Raw genomic sequence first — 24,635 nt, 5'->3', positions numbered from 1 at the left:
GACGCCCACAAAGCACTGAAAGCGAGGCTTCTCTTGGTAACGTCACACGCAACAGGTTACCGTAGTATTCGGTGCAACGTGCCAGTCAATTTAACTACATGCATATTTTACACAAACGCTTCTGTGCGCGACAGATTTCAGATGTGCGCGGGAGCGTTTTGCCATGTGTGCGCGCACGGGCGCACCTTAGGGGGAACATTGGTTGTGTCTGTATGTTAGATGAAGTGGTTTTCTGTGTGTAAGATCAAATGATTGTGTCCGTGTGTGTTATATGATATGACTGTTTAGATTAGATTCAAATGGAATGATCTGATTTAAGTTAAATCAGACATTAAGCACCCCCCACAGCCCAAATGGAATGATCTGATTTAAGTTAAATCAGACTTTAACACATTGGTTGCCAGCAGGGGGTGCGCTATTTATCGCTTGAGTGCCAGCGCTTTAGTCAATGAGAGGACGGGGATATTTGCAAACGCATGAACTATATATATATATATATTTTTATTGATCTTTTTCCCCCTCCATTTTCCTCCGATTTTCTCCCGTCCCAATGTTAGTCGTATGCCAATTCCCAGTCCCTTCCTGGTCGCTGCGCACTTACCCCCCACAGTCAGATCATCTGGGAGAGTGGAGGCTACCACGTGCTTCCTCCGACACACGTCCAGCCAATCACCGCTTCTTTTCACCTGGCAGCGCGGATTCTCATCGAGAGGGCGTAGCGTGTGGGAGGACCACACTATCCCCCTCAAGTCCTATCCGCGCTTAGCAGGCGCCCCGACCGAACTGTAGGAGTCGCTGTTTACAACGACCCGGACCCACCCCGCCAGCTTCTCCCACCCTCTAATACAGCCAATTGTATTAGTGCAGACGGCCAGCCAAGCTGGTGACAACCCCGGAGCTGTGAGCCGGATTCGAACAGGCGAATCCAGCTCACAGCTCCGGGGTTGGTGACGAACGCAATCTCCGCTCGGCCACCTAACCGCCTGCATGAACTATATCTTAAATTATGGCTATGTGTCTAATACAACCGTCGCTTATCAATGACTTGCTTGCAGTCAACATGTACGAAACGTATTTTTTTTCATCAGTAAATTTCCATTTTATACCATTTTGAATACGAGTATAGTTTTGAAGATTTCTAGTGATTCCAGAAAAATCCGCGAAAATAGCCCTTTACTGGAATACACAACACGTTGTAATTTTTCAGCCTATTTATGAATCGTTTTCAAATAAACGCTAGATTATCAATAGTATATGTGTACTTATGCACGCTAGAGAAGCGGGCTGAAAAATCGATTATCTATGCCCTGCCTGGCGCTAACGTTACGCACACACATATGAGACACGTTGTGAAATCTGTGAAAAAACATCTGATTACCCCAAGACTGGTAAAATAAAGTCCTTACCTCACATCAGATGTTCTGCAAAAAGATTAATCCAATTCCTGATCGCCATTCCAAATATCGATCGCATTTATTGATCCAACGTTAGACCTCAAAACAGATAATCCACGCTGCTTTCGGTTGCCTCAATGAATGCAATAGTCTCAGGTTACATGACTCAGAAGTCACATCACGTCACATCACCCCCATCCTCAAGTCCCTTCACTGGCTCCCTGTCTCACTCAGAATTGAGTTTAAAGTCTCCCTGCTCACCCACAAATGCCTACGGAAACGCCCCCCTATACCTCAAAGAACTCATCACCCCTCACTCCTCCTCTCGACATCTCCGCTCTGGCCAGGCAAACCTCCTCCAGCGCCCAAGGACAAATCTATGCACTATGGGAGATCGGGCTTTTTGCTCCTCCGCTCCCAGTCTGTGGAATGCTCTCCCTGACTACCTGAGAGCACCACAGACTGTGGATGTTTTTAAGAAAGGCCTCAAAACCCACCTTTTTAGTAGAGCCTTCTGTTGACCTTTTATCAAATTTTTTGCTCCACACATTTTATGTTCTTTTACCAATTTATTTTATCAGTTTTATTATTCTATGTTTCTCTGCTATTTTATGTTTTAGTCTTGCCTATTTTTATATTCTTTCTCTCCTTTATTCTCGCTAGCTTTTAAGTCCCTTTAACTGTAGCGCTCTGAGAGTTGCCCCACAACTGTAAAGCGCATTACAAATGAAATCTATTATTATTATTATTATTATTAAATGTGGAGCCCGGGTATTTTTTTCTTCATGCATTTCCATTGACTCCATTCCAATGGGTGCAATACCATCCGAGAGACGATAGGGGGCGGTATTTGCCCTTTTCGAGCTCAGAGCCAGTCCCAATGATAACGTGAGGCTGGATGGATGAAAAATGAATGGATATCGCTAATAAAAGAAATAACGATTAAATAACTAGATTTCTCGTCATTGGCACTCAACGCATGGCGGCCAACAATGAGATTTCTCGTTGTTGGCACCCAATGTGTTAAGCACCCCCCACAGCCCAAATGGAATGATCTGATTTAAGTTAAATCAGACATTAAGCACCCCCCACAGCCCAAATGGAATGATCTCATGGCGGCCAACAACGAGATTTCTCGTCGTTGGCACCCAATGTGTTAAGCACCCCCCACAGCCCAAATGGAATGATCTGATTTAAGTTAAATCAGACATTAAGCACCCCCCACAGCCCAAATGGAATGATCTGATTTAAGTTAAATCAGACATTAAGCACCCCCCACAGCCCAAATGGAATGATCTGATTTAAGTTAAATCAGACATTAACCCTTTCTCTGCCACGCTTATGTACATCCTTATACCATCCTCTGCCAGCTCTATTTGTCTATGGAGAAGTTCCCCTTCTTTGCAGGGCTATAACTTTTTAAATTGTATTGCTAAATTGACATTACTATGGCCCATTCAACGTCAATTATCTATTGTTTAGGATGTAGCAACGTTCTACTTTTTCATTCACATATTCATACTAAAATACGGTCTAAAGTATAAATATGTTTTTATCGTTTTCTGCAGCATTCTGCAGAACGTGATTTATAGCCCTAAATGCATTATATTGATGATCAAATACAGTTTGATAGCGATCGGCGCCAGATAAAAAATTTCAAATGTACGTGCTTCTAGAAGTTACTACTCATCATCTGATGGGGGGGGGGGGGGGGGGGGGGTCGTTTATAATTCCGTGGCCAACGTTGGATGATTCATGTAGTGTGGGTGATATGATCATCGGAGCAGTTTGTATCGAACACGGTAATAATAAACGCTGAAACTTACCCCAGTCTCCTCGGGCCGTTGGGCGATGAGCGTGGAGCAAAAAGATTGCTATTATGGGATGTTGAAATATGCGATCCATCTCCAGGTTGTATAATAGTATATACGTCCAAATCATGTTGTTTATTGAGTTAGGGCGAGCGATTGTCAAGATGGAGCCCCGGGAGCTATAGCGAGTGGTCGGACCGAATTTGGATGAGCACCAGTTTCCGTTTCTGGTTTGCTGTTTGGGCGATCCGCCGATCGGCCACCAGATGGCGCTCTTGAACCATTGGAGAGTTGAGAGGAGATCAACAGGGGATCTCAAGTCTCCACGGGAGAAATATGATTGCCATCACAGATTTTTGAAATATTGATCTCAATGACGTGTTACGCCGTCATTGGCAGATTACGCATGGCGGGAAATGACGTGTTACGGCGTCCTTGGCGATTAAAGGGTTAAGCACCCCCCACAGCCCAAATGGAATGATCTGATTTAAGTTAAATCGGACATTAAGCACCCCCCACAGCCAGTCGACTATCGAAAAATTTTGGCCAATCAAAGTCGACTATACAAATCCTTAGTTGGGGACAAGTGTAAAAGACAGTATGGTAGTAGTCATACTGGCCAGCAGTGTAACTAGTAAGGGATATGTACAGATATATAGTATCTACAAATAAGTAAAAGGACCATGTATGTACAGACAGATGTGGATAGATATATATATATATGGTAAGAATAAATATATATATATTAGGGATGTCCGATATTGGCATTCAAATGTGATATCGGAAAATATCGGTATCGGTTTTCAAAAAAGAAAACGTTTTTTATTTAATTTTTTTATTTTAACATTTCTATAACCTTTATTTACCCAGGCAAGCAAGTAAGAACAAATTCTGATTTTATTTATTGTCAAAAGTATGCATAATGTTATGTTAATTCCACAACAAGACATATGTTTCAAGTTTCTTTCAAGTTTCTTTAATATTTGTCATACAGAAGTACAGAATACTTTTATACAAAATGCTTCTTACTGTTACGCTCCAGAGACTGTGCAAGACAAGATAAGTATGAAATAAAATAACATAGTAAAATTAGAAGTAAAAAAATGAGGTCACAGTGTTCAGTTTAGACATATGTACAATGTTCGATGCAGAATAGACGTAGTTACCATACAATATACAATACTGTGCAGTGTACTAATATACAATACTATATAGTGCAAGGCAGAAATGGGACGAGGTGCAATTTAGGTACAATTCACAGTAGGTGTACGAGTTGTAGTGCAAATCCTTTATCAATAAATATAAAGTGTAAAGTGTGTTTGTGTGATCTAAAGTGTGGAGAGTGGGTGCTGCAGTGTGTTGTTTGTTTGAGTGAGTGTGTGGGTGTGTGTGCTGTGTGCATTTGATGGTTGTTGCATAGTGTTTATTGTTCGTTTAGCAGCCTGATGGCCTGGGGATAGAAGCTTCTTCTGAGTCTTTCTGTGCTCGCCTTAAGACTCCGGTATCGCTTGCCTGACCGCAGCAGTTCAAAGAGGCAGTTGTTCGGGTGGCTCGAGTCCTTAATAATTCTCTTAGCCTTCCCCTTGCACCGCTTGTTGTAAATGTTCTGGAGGGTGGGAAGCCCCCCTCCAATTGTGCGTTCGGCTGAACGTGTCACTCTTTGTAGTCTGCTACGGTCTTGTGCAGTGCTATTCCCAAACCAGGAGGTGATGTTGCCGGGGGCTATGAGGTCATTGTCGCAAAATAATTGACCGACACAGAGTTTAGAACACCGAGGCGTAGCCGAGGTGTTTTAAACGTCAGTGAAGGTCAATTATTTTGCGACAATGACCGAGTATAGGCTATACCAGGGGTCTCAAACTCAATTTACCTGGGGGCCGCTGGAGGTAGAGTCTGGGTGAGGCTGGGCCGCATCAAATATTCCACAAAAAAAGGGTTTCAAGTATTCAAAAAAAAAGTACAACTGATCCAATCTTCTCAATCTTTAGCAATAACATTTCAGAACATGAACAGTTCTTCAGAACATGAACGGTTCTTCAGGCTTCTCAGTGGTGTCAGTGGACTCATCCACAGCTATGGAAATGCACTGTGCATTTTTTTTATTCTATCACAAAGCTGTTTATAAAAAAAATAGGTAAAAACCATATTATGCGTTTTCATCAATAAATAAATGCCCCACATTTTTTAATAGATTGGGGGCCCACAAATTGATTCTTTAGTGGGGCCCAGAATCTCCAGCTACGCCCCTGGCTGGGACTTTTTCCGTCCATTCACCTTTGAATTGCAGTCGACTTTTCTTTTACTGACCATCTTTGAAAATGCCATATTTTTCTGCTGGCTGCCTGCTGGCGAAAATAGGCTAATAGCTACATTTATCTCACAGAGATAAAACTGGGAGTGAGTTTACTGTATATGCGCTTTCAACTCTGCTCCGATTTGAACTGAAAGAGAAAGACGACAGCAGTCCGTGAAGACCCGCCCTACTCCCCTACTCTGCCTCTGATTCGCAGACTGTGGCTGAGGGGGAAAAACGCTGACGGGACGCGTATGTGATTGGACCAGACCCGTACACACAGACAGACATAATTGGCAGTACAGGCGGACAGCGCGCAGCACTGCTCGCAGAGGAGAGATAGCGAGGATGCATTTGCTTCCACTTTACTTGATATCATATCACTCCAGAATCACGTTTCAACCAAGTCACTAACATAACGTTGCTGTCATGAGCCTGCGCTATGGTAGCCTACAAGTGATCAAATAAATAAAACTTCCAACTCTCGCGCAACGACTCGGCAAACAGTAGTGCACGGGCCGCATTAACACTACACTTTGATGTCCAGTAGGGGGCCGCAAAATATCATCCCGCGGGCCGCAATTGGCCCGCGGGCCGCGAGTTTGAGACCCCTGGGCTATACATTATCCCGCTTATTACATGGCTAACTTACTAACAATATACCTAATTCATCGACAAGACGAGATCAAATGCAGACGCAGTTGTTCTGTGGCTCTGTCAGCCCAAATAAAGTGATTATTATTATCGGCAGCCGGCAGGTCTGTGGTCTGATTGCATGACTGAGTGCAGCTGTGCATATGCTGAGCAGCACTGATACAGTGTGTGTAGTGGGCTTGATTGGTCCAGCTGCGCACAGCGGTCATTATTGTTCGGCAGAGGTCCGTTATCGAGTAATATCGGACCTCTGACGAGCGCTATTGACCAATCACAAGCAAGCATTTCGGCGAATGTGAAAACGCCATGTAATGTTAATTACCTGAAATTATTCCGTTTTTTGGGGGGGGGAAAGCCTGCATATATCGGCTGATATCGGTATCGGAAATTAAGAGTTGGACAATATCGGTATCGGTAAAAAAGCCAATATCGAGCATCCCTAATATATATATATATATACGGTATGTTGTATAAAATGGTTGTCTGTGTTAGATGGAATGGTAGTTTTGTGTGTTGTACCGTAACGACTGTGTGTCTGCACGCTCCAGGCAGGTGAGCTGTCCGTACTCGGAGATTAATCTGAACAAGGAGGGTCTGGTTCCGGACCGTCTGAGTGGAGAGCGCCCTCTGGCACTGGGTGGACCTCACGGCCGCGGGCGACGCCCTGACCTTCTAATGAACCCCTCGACTCAGACCCCCACCACGCCAGAGCAGCCCGACGGAGTGACCCCAGAAGACTCTCAGCAGAACAGGTGGGCGGGCTCGTACATCGTATATGTCAGTCATTTTGGTGGGCGCTGTCTGTCTGAAGCATCATATGTAGCGGGGTTATCGCAGGGTCTTAAAACGTTTAATAATCAGAAGGTCTAGGTCTTAAAAAGGTCTTAAATAGGTGCGGCTGGGTAGTGCAGTGGACTAAGCACTTGCCTACCACTGCAGAGACTCTGGGATCGAATCCAGCTGTCAACGGTACCTCCGGCTTGGTCAGTCGTCTCTACTAACACAATTGTCAGTGTTAGCGGGTGGGAAGCCGGTGGGGTATGTGTCCTGGTTGTTGTAAACTGTGACTCCTATTGGCATAGCGACTAAATTGGGATGGGTGGGGAAAAAATACGATTTTGATGCATCTTGATTAGATGCGTCTTGGATTAGGTTACTTCTATCAGGGTATCTGCGGGGTCTTAAAAGTCTTAAATTCATAATTCTCAATTTTAAGGCCTTAAAAGTATTCAAAAGTCTTACATTTAATTTGCACAGGTATTACATAATTTTGAGGAGGCAGCCCGTCTGTCGGGAGATTAAATAACATGAAATATATATGAAATGTTTTTGTATTCGTCGTTGTTTTTTGCAGATCTTGGTGCGAGAATTTAAATCAGTGTGCAAGTGCAGCCGCCAGTTCATTGTCGCTATGTGTTTTTTCTTTTTTGCTAGTATGGTCGTGAAAGTGGTATTAAATGTAGCTCTAAGTGGCATTAAAAATGTCTTAAAAAGTCTTAAATGTAACTTGTAGAAACCTCCACTTGTAGATACCCGTCTATGTTGCGATAACGTCTCTGTATCGTGCTTAAATGTGTTGGGTTAGATTGAACTTGTTGAAACCAGCAGGAACCCTGTATAGTACTGTCAAGTGTAAACATTTCCAGCATGGGTGTCTGAAGTGGGACTCGAACCCCTGACCCTGACATCCAGAACCACACGATCTAATGGCGACACTGTGCGAATGTGCTCTTGAAGTCACAACATGTTTGTTACATTAGACTAGAGCTACTTCTGTTTTGTCGCTAGGAAACCTGTGATTGCAGAGGGGGAGCATCCTGCACGCAGTATCCAGCCTGAACCACAGGGTGGAGCCATTGAGCAAAGCCACAACGGAGGCTGCCAGCAGCCAGCAGCCAGACCCAAACGGTATATCACTCACTTAAACTAAATCATGTCCTGGGCCATGCAGCTGATAATTCTTTCATCATTTATGTATCGTCACTAGGGGTGTAACGATGCATCGAAATGCATCGATCCTAATGTGACGATTCAACTGCATCGATTTGAAAATGTTAGAATAGATACGGTAATATCGAAATTTAAAAAGAAATCTTTTTTTTTGGTGTATTGTTTTTATTGACCTATAGTCCATTCATGCTGAGTGAATCAGTTCCCCCAGCCACATTTGTGTATTCAACATTTTTGGGGGAATTAACTGATAGAAACTAATCGAATCGTGGTCAAATGAAGAGATTTCATGATTCATTGAATCGTTGCCTGAAGAATCGTAATCGAATCGAATCGTTGTGAGGTCGAATCGTTACACCCCTAATCGTCACTGATCTTGATACGTATTTTAAATGTCGTCTTTTGATGATTGTAAAGCGCATTGCATCGCAACTAGAGATGTTCCGATACCATTTTTTCCTTTCCGATCCGATTCCGATACCTAAGCTTTGGGTATCGGCCGATACCGATACTGATCCGATACCAGTGCATACATTTAAAAAAAAATAAATTAACACCATGATCGCCGGGAACGAGTTTTCACGTCATTCCGAGCCATGCTCATTCTGCCGAAGACGCCGTAACTCGTCTTTGATGTCAATATTTCAAAAATCTGTCATCTAAATCATATTTCCTTTCCGGAGCCCTGAGACACAGTGCAAAGCTCCACTCAACTCTCTAGCGGTTCAAGAGCGCCATCTGGTGGCCGATCGGCAGATCGCCAGCCGGAAATTAACCTTTGAACCGGTAGTGCTCATCCATATGTGGTCCGGCCACTCGCTATCGTTAGAGAGACTCCGTATTGACACAGTGAACATCGATCGGTGCAAATAACTCGAAAAAACAACATGATTTGGACGTATATACTATTATACAACCTGGAAATGGATCGGGCATTTCTCCATCCCATAATAGAAAAAATTCTGTTCCACGCTCATCTGCCAGCGGCGCGAGGAAGCCACGGTGAGTTTCAACGTTATTTTCTAACGTCTTCTATACTAACTGATCTGATGAACATATTATGACCCACTCTGGATGAATCATCTAACGCTGCCCACGGAATTATAAACGATCCCCCGCCCATCCGGTCATCATCAGATGATACGTAGAAACTTCTAGAAGTACCTCCAGTTGAAATTTATTATCTGGCACAGATCGCTATCAAACTGTATTTCATCATGCATATAATGCATTTGGAGCTATAAATCAAGTTCTGGAGAAAGCTGCAGAAAACGATAAAAACATACTTATACTTTAGACCATATTTTAGTATGAATATGTGAATGAAAAAGTTTAACGTTGCTACACCCTGAACAATACATATAGGACATTGAATGGGCCATAATAATGGCAATTTAGCAATAGAATTTAAAAAGTTATAGCCCTGCAAAGAAGGGGAACTTCTCCATAGACAAATAGAGCTGGCGAGGGATGGTAAATTATGAATTTAACCCATGGCGTTAAAAGAAAATTATATAAAAACATTTTTTATTTTTTTTTAATATACAGCTACTGTTTTATATATACTGTTTTTTAGTAATAACTAGAAAGTAATGGTATTTATTCAACAACAGGTGATTGTATAGATTTGTATTAGTATCATTAATCAATGAGTGGGGCTGCAGCACTGCAGATATACCCTACTCCAATGATCCTCACGGACATTATTAGTTGCTGCACTTGCTACCAGAAGGCTCCGGTTCAGTTAGTAGTAGAGGCTCTGTTGTGATTTTTGCACAATAAATATTCAACATTCTCTTTTGAGACTCCGCCTCAGACTCTTATCATTTGGCACTAAAAGCTAAACATTGTCACCGATATGGCTGTCCGCAACATGTCATTAATTGTGTACGCGAGGTGGTTCAGTGACGACGCTAACGTGAGCTAGGTTAGCTAGCATGAGCTACCGGCAGATGGAAAGACTAACGTTACTGGTGAAAATGTGATTTACGTTGGAATACTCTTTTGCCAACTTTCTGTACTTTGCTTGCAGGTCTGCAGCCATTATTGCTGGATTATGAATAGCCCCAACTTTAGCCAAGGTAACGTTATGGCTAAACCTTTAGCGTTAGTTACCGCTAGCTTTCGGTTAGCTGTTCAATGCTAATAACACCACCAAGCGAACCCATCTGAGCTCCCCGTCAACACCGCTCTGTCGGGAGGATGGCATTTAAGAAAGTATCTGCTGTTAAAATGACAAACAGCATTGACACTTTAATTCACGGTCGGTTAAACACACGTTTGTTTTATAATGCTCACTCAACAGACCGCAGTGTTGTTGATAAATTACGTGGTATCGGAGCGCAGCATTAGAGGGTACTCGCCGATACCAGCATTTTAGGCAGTATCGGCGGTATTTCCGATACTGGTATTGGTATCGGAACAACTCTAGTCTCAACTCCGTATGAAATGTGCTATACGCATAAAGTTTTATTAATTGACAATGACGGGGACTGTTGCGGTGTATTAGTGGAGCTGAACTGGTGTATCGTTGTTTCCTGCAGGTCTGCTCCTGTTCCCAAGTACCTGAAGATGCACTATGTCAAAGAGGAGATTGGAGACGGGAAAGGTGTGTTTAAAACTCGCTCCTCTGGAACAAATGCTGCCCTTCTACCAAATTAAAACTTCATACCACTGGTGCCTTCATGCTGACATGCACTGGATGTTGGTGGTTCAGGACTGGGCTGAGGCCTCATTCTGAGACTAAGCTAATGTCCTCGCTAGCCTGAAGGACACTTAAAAGTGGTGTTTTTTTGTTTGTTAAATTAAGTCGTCTACATGTTAAAATAATAGCTCTACATTCTAACAGCCATCACTGATATAGATTGTCTGGTCAGTAACATGGGTCTCCCAGTCCCTCTGCTCTGCAGTAAACAAAATAAATGCCCTGGTATCCTGTAATGTGGAATGCCCTCCCAACATTCATAAAACTCCTGAACTCCCCTCTCGGATTTAAATCCACCCTAAAAACATGGCTCAGCAACAACTCAAATTGGTCTTTAATATGGTTTTTATCTCTTTTATCATAACTTGATTTTTTATCTCTTTTTATGATGAATTGAAAATGGGGGACCCTGATGTAAACAAGACGAAAGTCTTTCTCTGGTCTGCATCCCCTTAACAATTGTGTGTATTGAGCTGTACTGTATTGTACCCATTCTGCAATCTGTTAATAAAATTTTCAATCAATCAATCAATATCATGAGTTGCTTTTAAGTGTTTGCATGTCCATTCGTGTTTTTGTGCCTTTTTATGTTCCATGTATAGACCACAATGTAAACAAGCCATAGCTTTATTGTGTTTTATCCATTTGACCAGCGTGATGACACTGTTATTTTTTTCAAATGTTGTCCTACTGTTGTGTCAATAAATTATTTATATAAGTACAAATCAAATCAAATCAAATGTTCCCACTTCATCCAATCAGGGGAGAGAACTCCACATTGCAAAAATGGTCTGACAAAAATATAGTAATAAAATGTCTCTCTCCTGATTGGATCATGTGGGAAGGGATACCAGGAACTGTATTTTGTGTGAACGCACACACGGTGGCGGAATTGTACCACTTTTACTTTGTTCAGTGTGAACATTGCCGGCAGAATGAAGGTTCTCCTTTGCTGTGTTATTGCAGGGTTTCTGTGTGAAAGGGTGGGGCCCTTGTCTTCCTCCTTCCTTGTTATATCTTGTCTCCTCCTCATCTGGCGGTTTCCTCCTCCTTTCCCAGTTTAACCACCTGTACATTGTATATATATTGTATCACTATCACACTTTACTGCTACATTTGCACTCTGGTTGGATGCCAGACTTATTTTCGTTGTACTGTACTTGTGCTGTATGATGACAATACATTTGCACTCTGGTTGGATGCCAGACTTCTTCTCGTTGTACTGTACTTGTGCTGTATGATGACAATACATGTTGAATCTAATCTAGTCCTTCTTCCTCTGCAGCCTCTCCAGACTCCATCTCTCTCCAGCAGGCCCTCCACGAGTCTGTGTTTTCCCCGGGCATCTCGGCCTCTCCCCCCCACAGGGTGGCTCTCTGCTGGGACAAACACTGCCAGCTGCTCCCTGAGGTCCTGGGGCTCACTGCCAAGCGAGTGGCCACCTGGAGCGCAGAGGAGGTCAGGGTCTGATGCATGTGATACATGTGAACTTTGCACTAGGTCGCCCCGGTCCGTTACCTGCACAAGGAGAGATCCGGGAAGGCAAAACCTATTTATTCTCCAATCAAAACAACCTCTGCATTTAGATTCCGACAGGGCAAAATCCATAATCAAATCCTTTAATTTTGTTATTTATAGCGAACTATATGCAGCCCAATGCAGTCGAGGTAATTTCAGTGCATAACATCGAGCCACAACGTTGATATTTCCTCTCGTAGTCACTTCAGCAACAGGTCATTTCCAAACTTGGAACAGACACAAGGCAAGAATTGTCACAAGAGTTCTCCAACACGTCCACTATAGGTCTACACAGAAGGATGGACTCCAGAGCAAAGTTACCAGACTGCCCACAACTCTTGGATTACAAAATAAATGTATTACAAATAATTGATAATAGACACATAGAGGTATTATGTTCCTTATGCTTTCAGCGAATGCATTGAAGGCAAACCTGTATTATAATTTATTTTTACCAAAATACTATTTGAATTAGCAATGTTTTTTTTTCTCCTCACTGAACTGTACTGAACCGAAAACCGTGATATGAACCGAACTGTGGGTTTTGTGAACCGTTCCACCCCTAACTAGGAATAATTAGCCCAGTAATCCACAACTTTATAATTGACTTTCAAATTTGAGTCAAACACATATTTACTTATAGCTACATATCACAGCCGGTAAAATTAAAGTTCACTTAGATTGGTCAACATCATATAATCTATGTTACTCAAACACTTTCTATACTACCTAAACATGAAATTCAGATCACACATTTGTCAAACACCCGCAGTTGTTGAAGCGGTCCCAATTTGTCAAAGTTTCAATGGAGTCTGATTTCCAGGCACTGTTATGTTGAATCGAACAAGGCATCGAGTGAAAACTATTGAAATGTTTGAATCATTCATTATAGTGGCTACATGTAGGCTGTCAAAAAGAGCTGCGAGGGCGGAGGAGTATAAACACTGTGACGCGCATCGTATAATAATTCAGTTACACGCCCAGAATATGCTTTTAGACTATTTATTCTTTCACTTAATGAAACACATGTAAATACATAAACTGGTACCAGCGCTGTTGCAATATTGCACTATTGAGATCTTTGAGAAGCGTTGTTGCGGTTAATAGAAAATATACGCTCCCTGAGCTCACCCCCTCTCTCCGTAAAATGTCAACACTAGGGTTTCATTCACCTTTTCACTTGTGAACACGCCCAGAACCTAAAGTGACGGTACAACTAACAATACAACACCATAAACCATAGAGAATACTGAAACTTACATATATGGCTCCTACAATCCACATAACACCCATCCATCATCAATGACATGTGTATGTGTGTATTATTACTAGATCTTGTAGCGCTTGTCTATTTGCTGACTGTTGGTTTCTGCACCAGGTGGCCAGTTTTGTCAAAGGACTCCCAGGCTGCAAAGAACATGCTGCTACGTTTAGAACCGAGGTAAGAACGTCATTATGAACCACAGACTCACATTAAACCTAGGTCGCTTTCACATATAGTTTTGGTGGACTCGGTGCGGTTCTGGGGGTGAAGTTGCAACATTGTTGCATTCTTCATTTGGTTTGCCTGCGTTCACATAGAGAAATCTGTCAGCGGACCGAGACCTTCTGAACAATGTCACGTGGTCGAAAAGGGCGCTTGTCTATTGGACAGTGGAAATGTGTGTGTGGCTGCGAGCCCGTGTGTGCGCGCGCGCGTGTGTGTGTGTCTGTGTGGACTGTCTGCGAGCCGTGGTCAGCGGAGGCGAGTTTTGACATGGCATTGATCCATTGTTCTATTGAAGCACATTACCACCATCCTCTCGCTAAACAACTTGTAGACCACAGTGTTTTTATGAGTGCCCACAAGCAGCTGTTTTATTAATAATATAATAAGCCGCGTTTTTTCTTCCTTCTTCCCAAGATGCACAGATATATAGATAGATAGAGAGATAGAGAGATAGAGAGATAGATAGAGAGATAGATGCAGTGTGCTTGTTTTGCAGTGAATGAATGCTGCGAGCAGTGGTAATAATAATCACTTCCTATATTTGGTTCACGTTTGGTTCGATGAAGCCGAACCGAGACCGACGTTTTCAGGCGGACCAGAGTTCGCCTGTTTGGTCCGCGAACCGAGTTCGACACGCATTCACACAAACCCGAAAAACCGGACTATCGAATTCTGGTCCGAAAGTCCGGACCAAACAGCCCCTGTGTGAAAGCGACCCTAGACTCTCATTAATTTCATCCGTCTCATCCGGCCTCTGCTGCAACACGGCAGGCATTTGATGTTAGAATCCTACTGTTGAATTGTTGTGCAATGTGATCACATGACCAAACTGCTGATCAGTAATGTGAGACTATTCGCTACGTCATTATTTATTCGACAAATGTGCTTCCTGTGCTATTAATCGCATAAACTCGTATTAAAAAAATAAATAAAAAAATGCCGTTTTCATCCAGTTCAAGTTTTCAAGTTCAAGTTTTGTTTTATTTGTCACATATAAAGTACATGTACATTACAATGAAATGCTTGGTTCTGTATGAGCCTCCTGAGATTGTGCTTCATACAGTAAAAAAAGGAAAAAATTATAAAGTCCAAACACTATACAAAATATACAATATACAAACTATCCAGCTTTTCGAATTCTACATTTTATTATACACATAAATATACACAGGCACATCTCCCAAAGACTGTTAAAGAACACACTAACTCACACGAGCGTGTACTTAAAGGAACACGCCAACTTTTGGGGAAATTAGCTTATTTGCCATCTACCCTGGAGTTAGACAAGCATATGCATAACCTTTTCTTCTCTGTGCATGCATTAGGCTTAGGGAACAGCCGCACCGTTAGCCTAGCTTAGCGTCATTCACTGGATGTAGGTGTGCCAGTGTAGCCTAGTTCCCAACAGTCACTCCAAATACAACTGCAAAACTTTGCTGTAAACATGTTTTGGAGTTGTATTTGGAGTGTATTTCGTGACTGTTGGGAACTAGGCTACACTGGCACACCTACTTCCAGTGAATGACACTAAGCTAGGCTAACGTTGCGGCTGTTCCCTAAGCCTAATGCATGCACAGAGAACAAATTGGTATGCATCTGCTTGTCTAACTTCAGGGAAGATGGCAAATAAGCTAATTTCCCAAAAGGATAGTAAGAGCTGTTAGCTGTCATTCAGTTAGTTAGATAGTAAATTATAACACTACCTTATGCATACTGCACCTTATGTGATACTGTGAATACTGTATATTTCAGTTAGTTAGATAGTAAATTATATTGACTTATTTGTTTACACTGCTTGTGTTGTTTTTACTACCTGTACCCCCCCCCCCCCCCCCCCCCATTCCCCATGCTGCTATGATGCCTGAATTTACCCAAGGGGATCAATAAAGGAATATCTTATCTATACCAGTCTCTCTCTCATGTCTCTCCAGCAAATAGACGGCGAGGCCTTCCTGCTGCTCACCCAGGCGGACATCGTCAAGATCCTCTCCATCAAGCTGGGCCCTGCCTTAAAGATTTACAACTCCATCCTCATGCTGAAGAACGCAGACGAAGAGTAGAGACCGGCTCCTCTTCCCCCGACGACGCGGAGCCGCTGCCTCCTTGGAGAGAGACCGCTTTCCTTTGTTGATTCTAATTATCTTATGGACCGCCACCTCCGAATAGCGTTTCTCCCGTTAATTTCCGTGACGTGTGTGTGTGTGTACATAATAAAGAGAGAAGCGAGCCGGAAGCCTTCAGGAGGAGAGACGCACGTCCTCTTCTCCGGGTCTCTCCCCCTCTCTCTCTCCGGGTCTCTCTCTCTCTCTCTCTCTCTCTCTCTCTCTCTGTGACGGACAGTAACTAATCAGCCTGAGAAGGAGAGGGTTTTTACAATGTAACATAAAGACTAAGGTAATTTATAACCATGTTTGTTTGGACTCCGGGGGGTTAAGAAGGTACCTGCGGGCACCTCTCTCCTACCTGAGCGATGTACAGTTTGTGAATTGGGAGCTAATGTCGTTTATTTTTTCTTTTTGTTAAGGTGCTTAAGCTCAGAGCAAACGGAACAAGTTAAGTGTGTGATTTGTTGCTTTTACTTGAAATAATGGACTTTTAATAGCTGCAAAGAAACAATCGTGAGCAGAACGGTTTCTCACTCCCCTGGGAAACCTTCTGGAAAACAAGCACTATGTCGTTGGACTTTTCTCCATTAGATGGAGACAGTGGATTGGGTCCCTGCAGGTCTAGAGAAGGGGGCCTTGGGTCCTACAGGTCTGGAGCAGGGGGGCTTGGGTCCTACAGGTCTAGAGTAGGGTGGCTTGGTCCTACAGGTCTAGAGCAGGGGGGCTTGGGTCCTACATGTCTAGAGCAGGGGGGCTTGGGTCCTACAGGTCTAGAGAAGGGCGGCTTGGGTCCTACATGTCTAGAGCAGGGGGGCTTGGGTCCTACAAGTCTAGAGTAGGGTGGCTTGGTCCTACAGGTCTAGAGAAGGGCGGCTTGGGTCCTACATGTCTAGAGCAGGGGGGCTTGGGTCCTACAGGTCTAGAGCAGGGGGGCTTGGGTCCTACAGGTCTAGAGAAGGGCACTTGGGTCCTACATGTCTAGAGCAGGGGGGCTTGGGTCCTACAGGTCTAGAGCAGGGGGGCTTGGGTCCTACAGGTCTAGAGAAGGGGGCTTGGGTCCTACAGGTCTAGAGCAGGGGGGCTTGGGTCCTACAGGTCTAGAGAAGGGGGCTTGGGTCCTACAGGTCTAGAGCAGGGCAGTTGGGTCCTACAGGTCTAGAGCAGGGGGCTTGGGTCCTACAGGTCTAGAGCAGGGGGCTTGGGTCCTACGGGTCTAGAGCACAGGGCTTGGGTCCTACAGGTCTAGAGCACAGGGCTTGGGTCCTACGGGTCTAGAGCAGGGGGCTTAAAGTGTGGTTAGAATTGGAGGACTTTGATGGAAGGGGGGGTAAAGTGTGTTTGTGTGCATATGAGCCTGTGAGTGTGTTTGGGAAATGAGGATCGAATTTCCTGCCAGCCCCTGAATGTTGCTCTTCTGGTCCGATTATCTTGTCCTGGATTGGCAGGGCTAAGAACCAGCTCTGTTCCTACCTACCATATTTTGCTTTTGTGGGAACGCTAAACGAATTTGAATGTAAAAGAAACTAAACAAAAAACAAAGTGCATTTGGTTGTTTAGATTGATATTGTTTACTGTCTTGTTTTGTCTAACTGGCCTCCTGCATTCGCCGTGTAAATAGTACAATACAGCTGCGACAGTGACTGGCTGCACTCCACCAGGGATGATTCCTGGTTGTTTATGCAAATTGCTAACGTCCCTCTCCATGAAGGGGAAACCAAAATTTATATGATTTAAGCACAGAACCTCAAAGTGTAAAGGTGAAATGCATTCTATAATGCAGCAACATTGAATGTGTACATCAGCAATTGTTTATATCCAAACGGCTATTTATGTATTTCTAATTTAAGGGGTAAAGGTACGTTAAATGTTTGTTTGTGAGATGGTTAACGGAACACGCCAACGTTTTGGGAAATTAGCTTACCGTCTTCTCCAGAGAGAGACAAGAAGATAGATACCAGTTTCCTCTCTGTGCGTTCAGTGGAAAGCTATCTGGTTATGAATGGAAGCGGACAGTGCCGGTTAGCCTAGGCATTGTCCAACTAACACCTCTCCCGAAGGCTAACCGGCCATGTAAATGGTAAATGGCTGCTTTTTTATATAGTGTTTTTATCCAAAGCTCTGTAGCTCTTTGTTAGTCACATTTTACCCATTCACTCACACATTCACACACCGACGGGGGAGGCAACCATGCAAGGTGCCAACCTGCTCATCAGGAGCAATTAGGGGTTAAGTGTATTGCTCAAGGACACATCGACACGCTGCCCGGGAGGAGCGGGAATTGAACCGTGAACCTCCGGATTGCCAGACGACTGCTCTACCTCCTGAGCCACTGTCACCCCCATTGTGCTAAGCTAGGCTAACGTGCAGCTTTCTACTGAACGCACAGAGAGGAAACTGGTATCTATCTTCTTGTCTCTCTGGAGAAGACCGTAAGCTAATTTCCCAAAATATTGGCGTGTTCCTTTAACAGTGACTTGTTTGCTGGTGAGATGGTTAACGGTGACTGTTTGCTGGTGAGATGGTTAACGGTGACTGTTTGCTGGTGAGATGGTTAACGGTGACTGTTTGCTGGTGAGATGGTTAACGGTGACTGTTTGCTGGTGAGATGGTTAACGGTGACTGTTTGCTGGTGAGATGGTTAACGGTGACTGTTTGCTGGAATGTGTGAATGGAAGAAATAAATGACATGCACACAAGACTGCAGATTGTCTTCACCTGGACTTGTGTCGCTACACGTCACAACAGACACAATATCACATCTACACACTGGTCATCACCAAGAAATTCAGTGATCTTACAGACTAAGGTCTTTTTTTATATGATTTATTTGACATATATATGTTTGTGTATATATATGTGTGTATGTATATATATAGTGTGTGTGTGTGTGTGTGTGTGTGAAAATGGTAAATGGTGCATTTATATAGCAGCTTTTATCCAAAGCTCTTTACAATTTGTTCCTCACATTTTACCCATTCACTCACAACACACCGACGGCGGAGGCGACCGTGCAATTGATTGATTAAAAACTTTATTAACAGATTGTAGAATGGTCCCCCATTTTCAATTCATGACATTTATGACGTACACAATATACAGATATATCATGACATTTATGACATACAGATATACAGTACTGTTACATTTGTGACATACACAATATGCAAATATACAGTACTGTTAAACAGATCCTAACAGAAAATATACATACGAGGGGGAGGAGACTGTACATTGAGTGGGGGGAGGGGGGGTTTGGACATTTACGGGGGCAAGGTGCCAACCTGCTCATTAAGTGTCTTGCTCAAGGACACTTCAACACGCTGCCCAGGAGGAGCGGGAATCTAGCCGGGAACCTCCGGATTACCAGACGACTGCTCTACCTCCCAATCCACTGTTGTGTGTGTGTATTTATATATATATATTAGGGCTGTCAAAGTTAATGCTTTAACTTTGGAGATTAATTTAAATTATTTAAAGCGTAAAAAAAATGTTTTTATCTACGTTCATCTATGGAGTGAAACATTTTCAACGTTCTGAACTTTCAGCAGTATCTTTGCTTGTTCTTTTTTTGCATTGACTCTGTTAACAGAATTGGCTTTGAACTGCCCCAATGTCATGTCCGTTGAACCGTGGGTAACCAGTAGCGCGAACGGCCTGTACAACTCCGGTAGTCCTCTCATCACCATCGCCATCATTAGCCCCTCACCTGGTGCTTCTCCTGCACTCTTGAGCGGCGTCATGATCTGCTCAGCTCGGATGATGTATTCTGTCATCGTCTCTGTGTGCCCCTTCTTCAGAGCCGTTAACGACAATAATATGTACAAGAGGCATGGTTTCTATCTTTGGCCTTGCTCTGCTGGCAGCGGTTTATTCATTCACATTGACTCATAACACAGCAGCTCATGTGATCTCCTCTCCGGGAGAGGCATGTGTGGGAAGAAGAAAGAGAAGGAGGGAACCAAGGCTTATATACTCCCAACCTGGCGTAGACAGTAGAAGCTCTGCATATAGCGCCCTCCAGTGGACACAGATATGCAGTCATGGGAGCAGTAGAGCAGTGGTTCCCAAAGTCGGGGTCGCAACCCAAAGGTGGGCCGCGAGCAGCCACGGGAGGGCCGCGAGATGATTTCCAAAAAAAAAAAAAAAAAAATGTTTTCAAGCCACTGAACTTAGAAGCAAGGCAGGACGCCTGTATCAGTTCCGCAACCGTTTCCATTTCCGGGGTAGGCCTGATTGGCCGCGACGGCCACGTGACCAGGCGCGGCAGAGGCCGCTGTGTTGACGCTAGGTTGCTGTGTTTTCCTGCAGCAATGTTGTCGCGCCGCGGTAGTCGGTTAGTTCTGTGTTCCGTGTTGCAATAAACGTTCAACGATGTCACCAAAACGGTATCTTATTACGGCTTTCCTCCCGACAACAAAGAGAAGAGAAGGTGGCTGAAGCCTGAAGTTGATACAGTAAGTTTGATCGCGGTCTCGTGACGACCAGAATACAAAACATTACCTGTTGTTATTGTTAAGTCGCTATCTTGTGATAGTAACATGGTCGTGGTGTGAATTACCTCTAAATTAAAGTATTTTTGGATGACGCAACACAGTAATAAGAAGGTTGGCAAGTGTATGATGGCATCTTGGCATGTACAATAATGCTGTGTATACCCTAATTATATTTATTCTTAATGTAGCCTACTGTATATATCCACATGTGTTTGTACATATAACTGCATATAATCCTTTTACATATCTGTAGATACTACGCTATCTATATCTGTACATATCCCTTACCTACTCTTACTAGTTACGCTGCTGGCCAGTATGACTACCATAGTGTCTTTATACCTGCTGCATCAATGTACATAATAATACTACAACTCTACATACATATGATCTGATTAGCATTATTACTCAGTAGTACTGATTTATATATTTTAAACAATATAATGAATTAAGGTTTTGTTTTATTTGTCACATAAGGTACGCGTACATTACAGTGAAACACTTGGTTCTGTATGAGCCTCCTGAGATTGTGCTTCAGTTTACAATGTATTTTCTTTTTGCAGGCATGATGACTTCACCCCATCTGTACAGTCATTACAAAGGACGCACCACACTTACTGCTCTGATCGGTGTGGCTCCCAATGCAGTATATAACCTTCACCAGTGACCTAGGAAGTACCTCAAACAAGGCGATCACAGCTGTTCTCCCTGTTGTGTGTGTCTTTACAGGTTTCATTCCCCTTCATATAATAAATATCATTTACTTTTGGAAAACGTTGTTTATTTCTGCCGGGACGTGCTTAAAGCACTCACTGGATGGGCTGGCTTCACAACAGCCCCGTCCAGGTATGTGTTATTATAGACCTTTGTTTGTGACAGTCTGCCACAACATTTTAAAGTGTGTGAAGAAACTTTGTGATTCAAGTGTATTGAATATCAGGTGGATGAGCCTAGATTTGTGAATGTCTTAAGATTCCATGTTTACCTGCACTTCAAGAGGTTTAATCGTCACATACAGTACATACACAATACATAAATGATGATAATAGTGAAATGAAGGTGGCCATGCCTGCCTTCGATTGTGCAAAAATACAATAAAAAAATAGAATAGATTGTGGAAGTTAATAAATGAGACGAGCAGAAGAGTATGGAGTCTGCGCTTTACTTCAAAACAATTCAACCTGAACAAAGGTACAGCCACCCCCAGACACCTCCATCTAGTGCTGCAAGATAATAAAAGAGATGATAAAAAGTAAAGATAAAATACAATACAATGCTAAGCTTACAAATGAAAAGGTAATGGGTCCTATGTACACTACTATAGAATATACAGTTATACTAAGGAGTCCATACCACAAGATGACAATAGTTGGCTCCTGTTTTGATTGATTGATTGAAAACTTTATTAACAGATTGCAGAATGGGTACAATACAGTACGGCTCAATACACACAATTGTTAAGGGGATGCAGACCAGAGAAAGACTTTCGTCTTGTTTACATCAGGGTCCCCCATTTTCAATTCATCAGGACATATATGACATACAGATAGACAGTACTGCTACATCTATACATTTATGACATACCAGATTTGCAAATACAGTACTGTTTGTGATACAAAAAGAGTCCAGAAAAGAGAGTCAGGTGCAGGTTGCCCTGAATAGTGCCCATAAGTGTGGTGCATCCTTTGTAATGACTACAGATGACTGGGTGTCCAGTCTGATGGTGGTGAAGATGTTGGTGACTGGCACGGCAGCAATTAAACCTCATAGCAAGGTCTAGGATGCCACAATTCAGTCGGAGCTTCATCAAAGTCAGGAGTAGCTGATCGATTAGAGGCATAATTCAAGCACCACAACACATGAAGTACTAGGGGTCTGTGTAGCAATGTCAAGGTGGTTTGGGCCTTGTTCAGCTCTTCGTTCATCCTTCACACTCGCACGGAGCATTTGTTTTTTCCGTTTGGTGGGAATGGGATAGCTGATGTGGTCGGGGAAAGCAGTGTTGGCCCAGCTGCTTTGCCATTGGGAAAATGCCACCCACAGACCCGTGAGTTACAGTTTGGGGTGAAGTCATGCCTGCAAAAAGAAAATAAATTGTAAACTGTGATATGAAGAAACAAACAAATAGATTTCTGTCTACTACAAGCTAAACATGTGATTGCTTTAAAATGGAAGGAGATTCAGAGACCTGACTCAGGTCATTGGATCAAAGAGATGTCTAACTTCTAGAAAGCCCAATCTCAGGAGGCTCATACAGAACCAAGTGTTTCACTGTAATGTACGCGTACCTTATGTGACAAATAAAACAAAACCTTAATTCATTATATTGTTTAAAATATATAAATCAGTACTACTGAGTAATAATGCTAATCAGATCATATGTATGTACAGAGTTGTAGTATTATTATGTACATTGATGCAGCAGGTATAAAGACACTATGGTAGTCATACTGGCCAGCAGCGTAACTAGTAAGAGTAGGTAAGGGATATGTACAGATATAGATAGCGTCAATTTTCACAGGTTGTAATACTCAACTCTATGCCGACGACACAGTGATATATACATCTCAAATTACCTTACCTCAAATTCAGTTAACACTGCAATCAAATTTCAATAAACTCGAATCATGGCTCTCGGCTAATAAACTTTTAATCAACAAAACTAAAACTAATACTATGCTCTTTGGGACCACCCGTAATCTTGCATCCAAAACCATTAATCAACCATTTAATATCACTTGTCTGGATGGTACACAACTGCATAGAGTTGATCACATTAAATACCTTGGTCTATGGCTTGATTCAGAACTCTCATATAAATATCACATAGATAATATTGTTAGAAAAGTCAACTTTAGTGCTGGTGTTCTCTACCGCAACAGAAAATGTTTCACACTCCCTGTCAGAAAGAAACTGGTTCAGCAACTAATTTTACCCATCATGGATTACGCTGACGTAGTTTACCAAACTGCATCTAAAACCAACCTTCTTCCACTAAACACACTATTCAACCGTCTATGCAGATTTGCTCTTGGCTGCCCATATTTGACACACCACTGCACCATGTATGAAAATCTTAATTTGCCAGCTCCCACAGTAAGAAGACAGCAGCACTGGTTACAGTTCATTTTTAAATGTATTCACTTCAATTATCCGCAATATCTCAAACAGCATATGGACCCTTTCACCTCTATACATCAACTAAGACACTGTGCACAGCTATTTTTTAAAGTTCCAACAAATGTTACTACCTCAGTTGGCAAAAAAGCATTCATGTTCAAAGGTCCATCTGACTGGAATAATCTCCCAGTTCATATTCGAGCTATAACATCATCACAACTGTTTAAAACTGTGCTGTCCTCTCACCTTGAGATTACTTGTTCATGTTTCCACCAATAATAGTATAACAGATCTTTGAAGCAATCACTTGAATATGTGCTCTGTGTTTTGTTGTTTGGTTGTCTTATGTTCCTCTTGTTTGATGTTGTTTGAACCTGTTTATTATTAATTCTATCTTGTTTTGTGTTTGGTTTTTGTTTGCTTCTTTGTTTTGTTATGTTTAATACATATTAATGTATGTATTCTGTAAGCTGTGGACCCCCTTGAAAACGAGATGGTTCATCTCAAGGGGTAATTCCAAATAAAGAATTTCAATATATATATATGTATCTACAGATATGTAAAAGGATTGTGGTAACATTGACTTCATAATTTCATAATCAGAAATGTTAGAGTAACCCTGAAAACTGAAAATATCTGTAAGGATGGTAATTTAGGTATTACACTGACTCTCAGAGCACATTTTGGAGAAAACCTGCAGGCCAAGCCTATAGGGTTGTTTACACAGTTGTACAAGAGCCATTCCAACCCCCCAAGAACCAAACACCTTCTAGACATGTGCCATTTTAGGAATGCCAAAGCTGGTTCCTTTCATAGAATAGAATACAAAGTGTCAGTTGGTAGACAGGGTTTTGGGATGGCTCTTGTGAATTGAATAGTATTAACCTAAGAAGCACTGACTATACTGGGTTAATGTTTTCAACACAAGCACTATTAAGGCAGAAGTCACCAGACCTCATCAGTTGAACACCACCAGGCGACACCTCATGACGACATTGTTTACTCAGTCACACACCACAGAAAAACGGTGACTTGGTATAGCAGTAAAGACAGCTGCGCTAACCAAGATTAGAGGTCACAGGAAACATAATTGCATTATATTAG

General features: G+C 42.7%; 1 protein-coding gene across 3 annotated transcripts in view; it reads left to right on the top strand.

Annotated features, from left to right (window-relative positions):
- Positions 1–16,800, top strand: part of l3mbtl1b (L3MBTL histone methyl-lysine binding protein 1b) — a 78,737-nt gene extending 61,937 nt beyond the window's left edge. For all 3 annotated transcript variants that reach the window (XM_084335716.1, XM_084335715.1, XM_084335714.1), the window contains exons 16-21: positions 6,701–6,904; positions 7,941–8,060; positions 10,646–10,710; positions 12,092–12,264; positions 13,703–13,765; positions 15,745–16,800. In XM_084335716.1, the coding sequence (XP_084191842.1) occupies positions 6,701–6,904; positions 7,941–8,060; positions 10,646–10,710; positions 12,092–12,264; positions 13,703–13,765; positions 15,745–15,873 (754 nt within the window). In that variant the 3' untranslated portion in view covers positions 15,874–16,800. The remainder of the gene's footprint in view (positions 1–6,700; positions 6,905–7,940; positions 8,061–10,645; positions 10,711–12,091; positions 12,265–13,702; positions 13,766–15,744) is intronic.
- The last annotated feature ends 7,835 nt before the right edge of the window (positions 16,801–24,635 follow it).

This window comes from Notolepis coatsorum (assembly GCF_963971535.1).
Source record: "Notolepis coatsorum genome assembly, chromosome: 19".
NCBI classification, from domain to species: Eukaryota; Metazoa; Chordata; class Actinopteri; order Aulopiformes; family Paralepididae; genus Notolepis; species Notolepis coatsorum.
The sequence above is the reverse complement of the archived record's forward strand: the minus strand, read 5'-3'. Positions and strand labels throughout refer to the sequence as shown.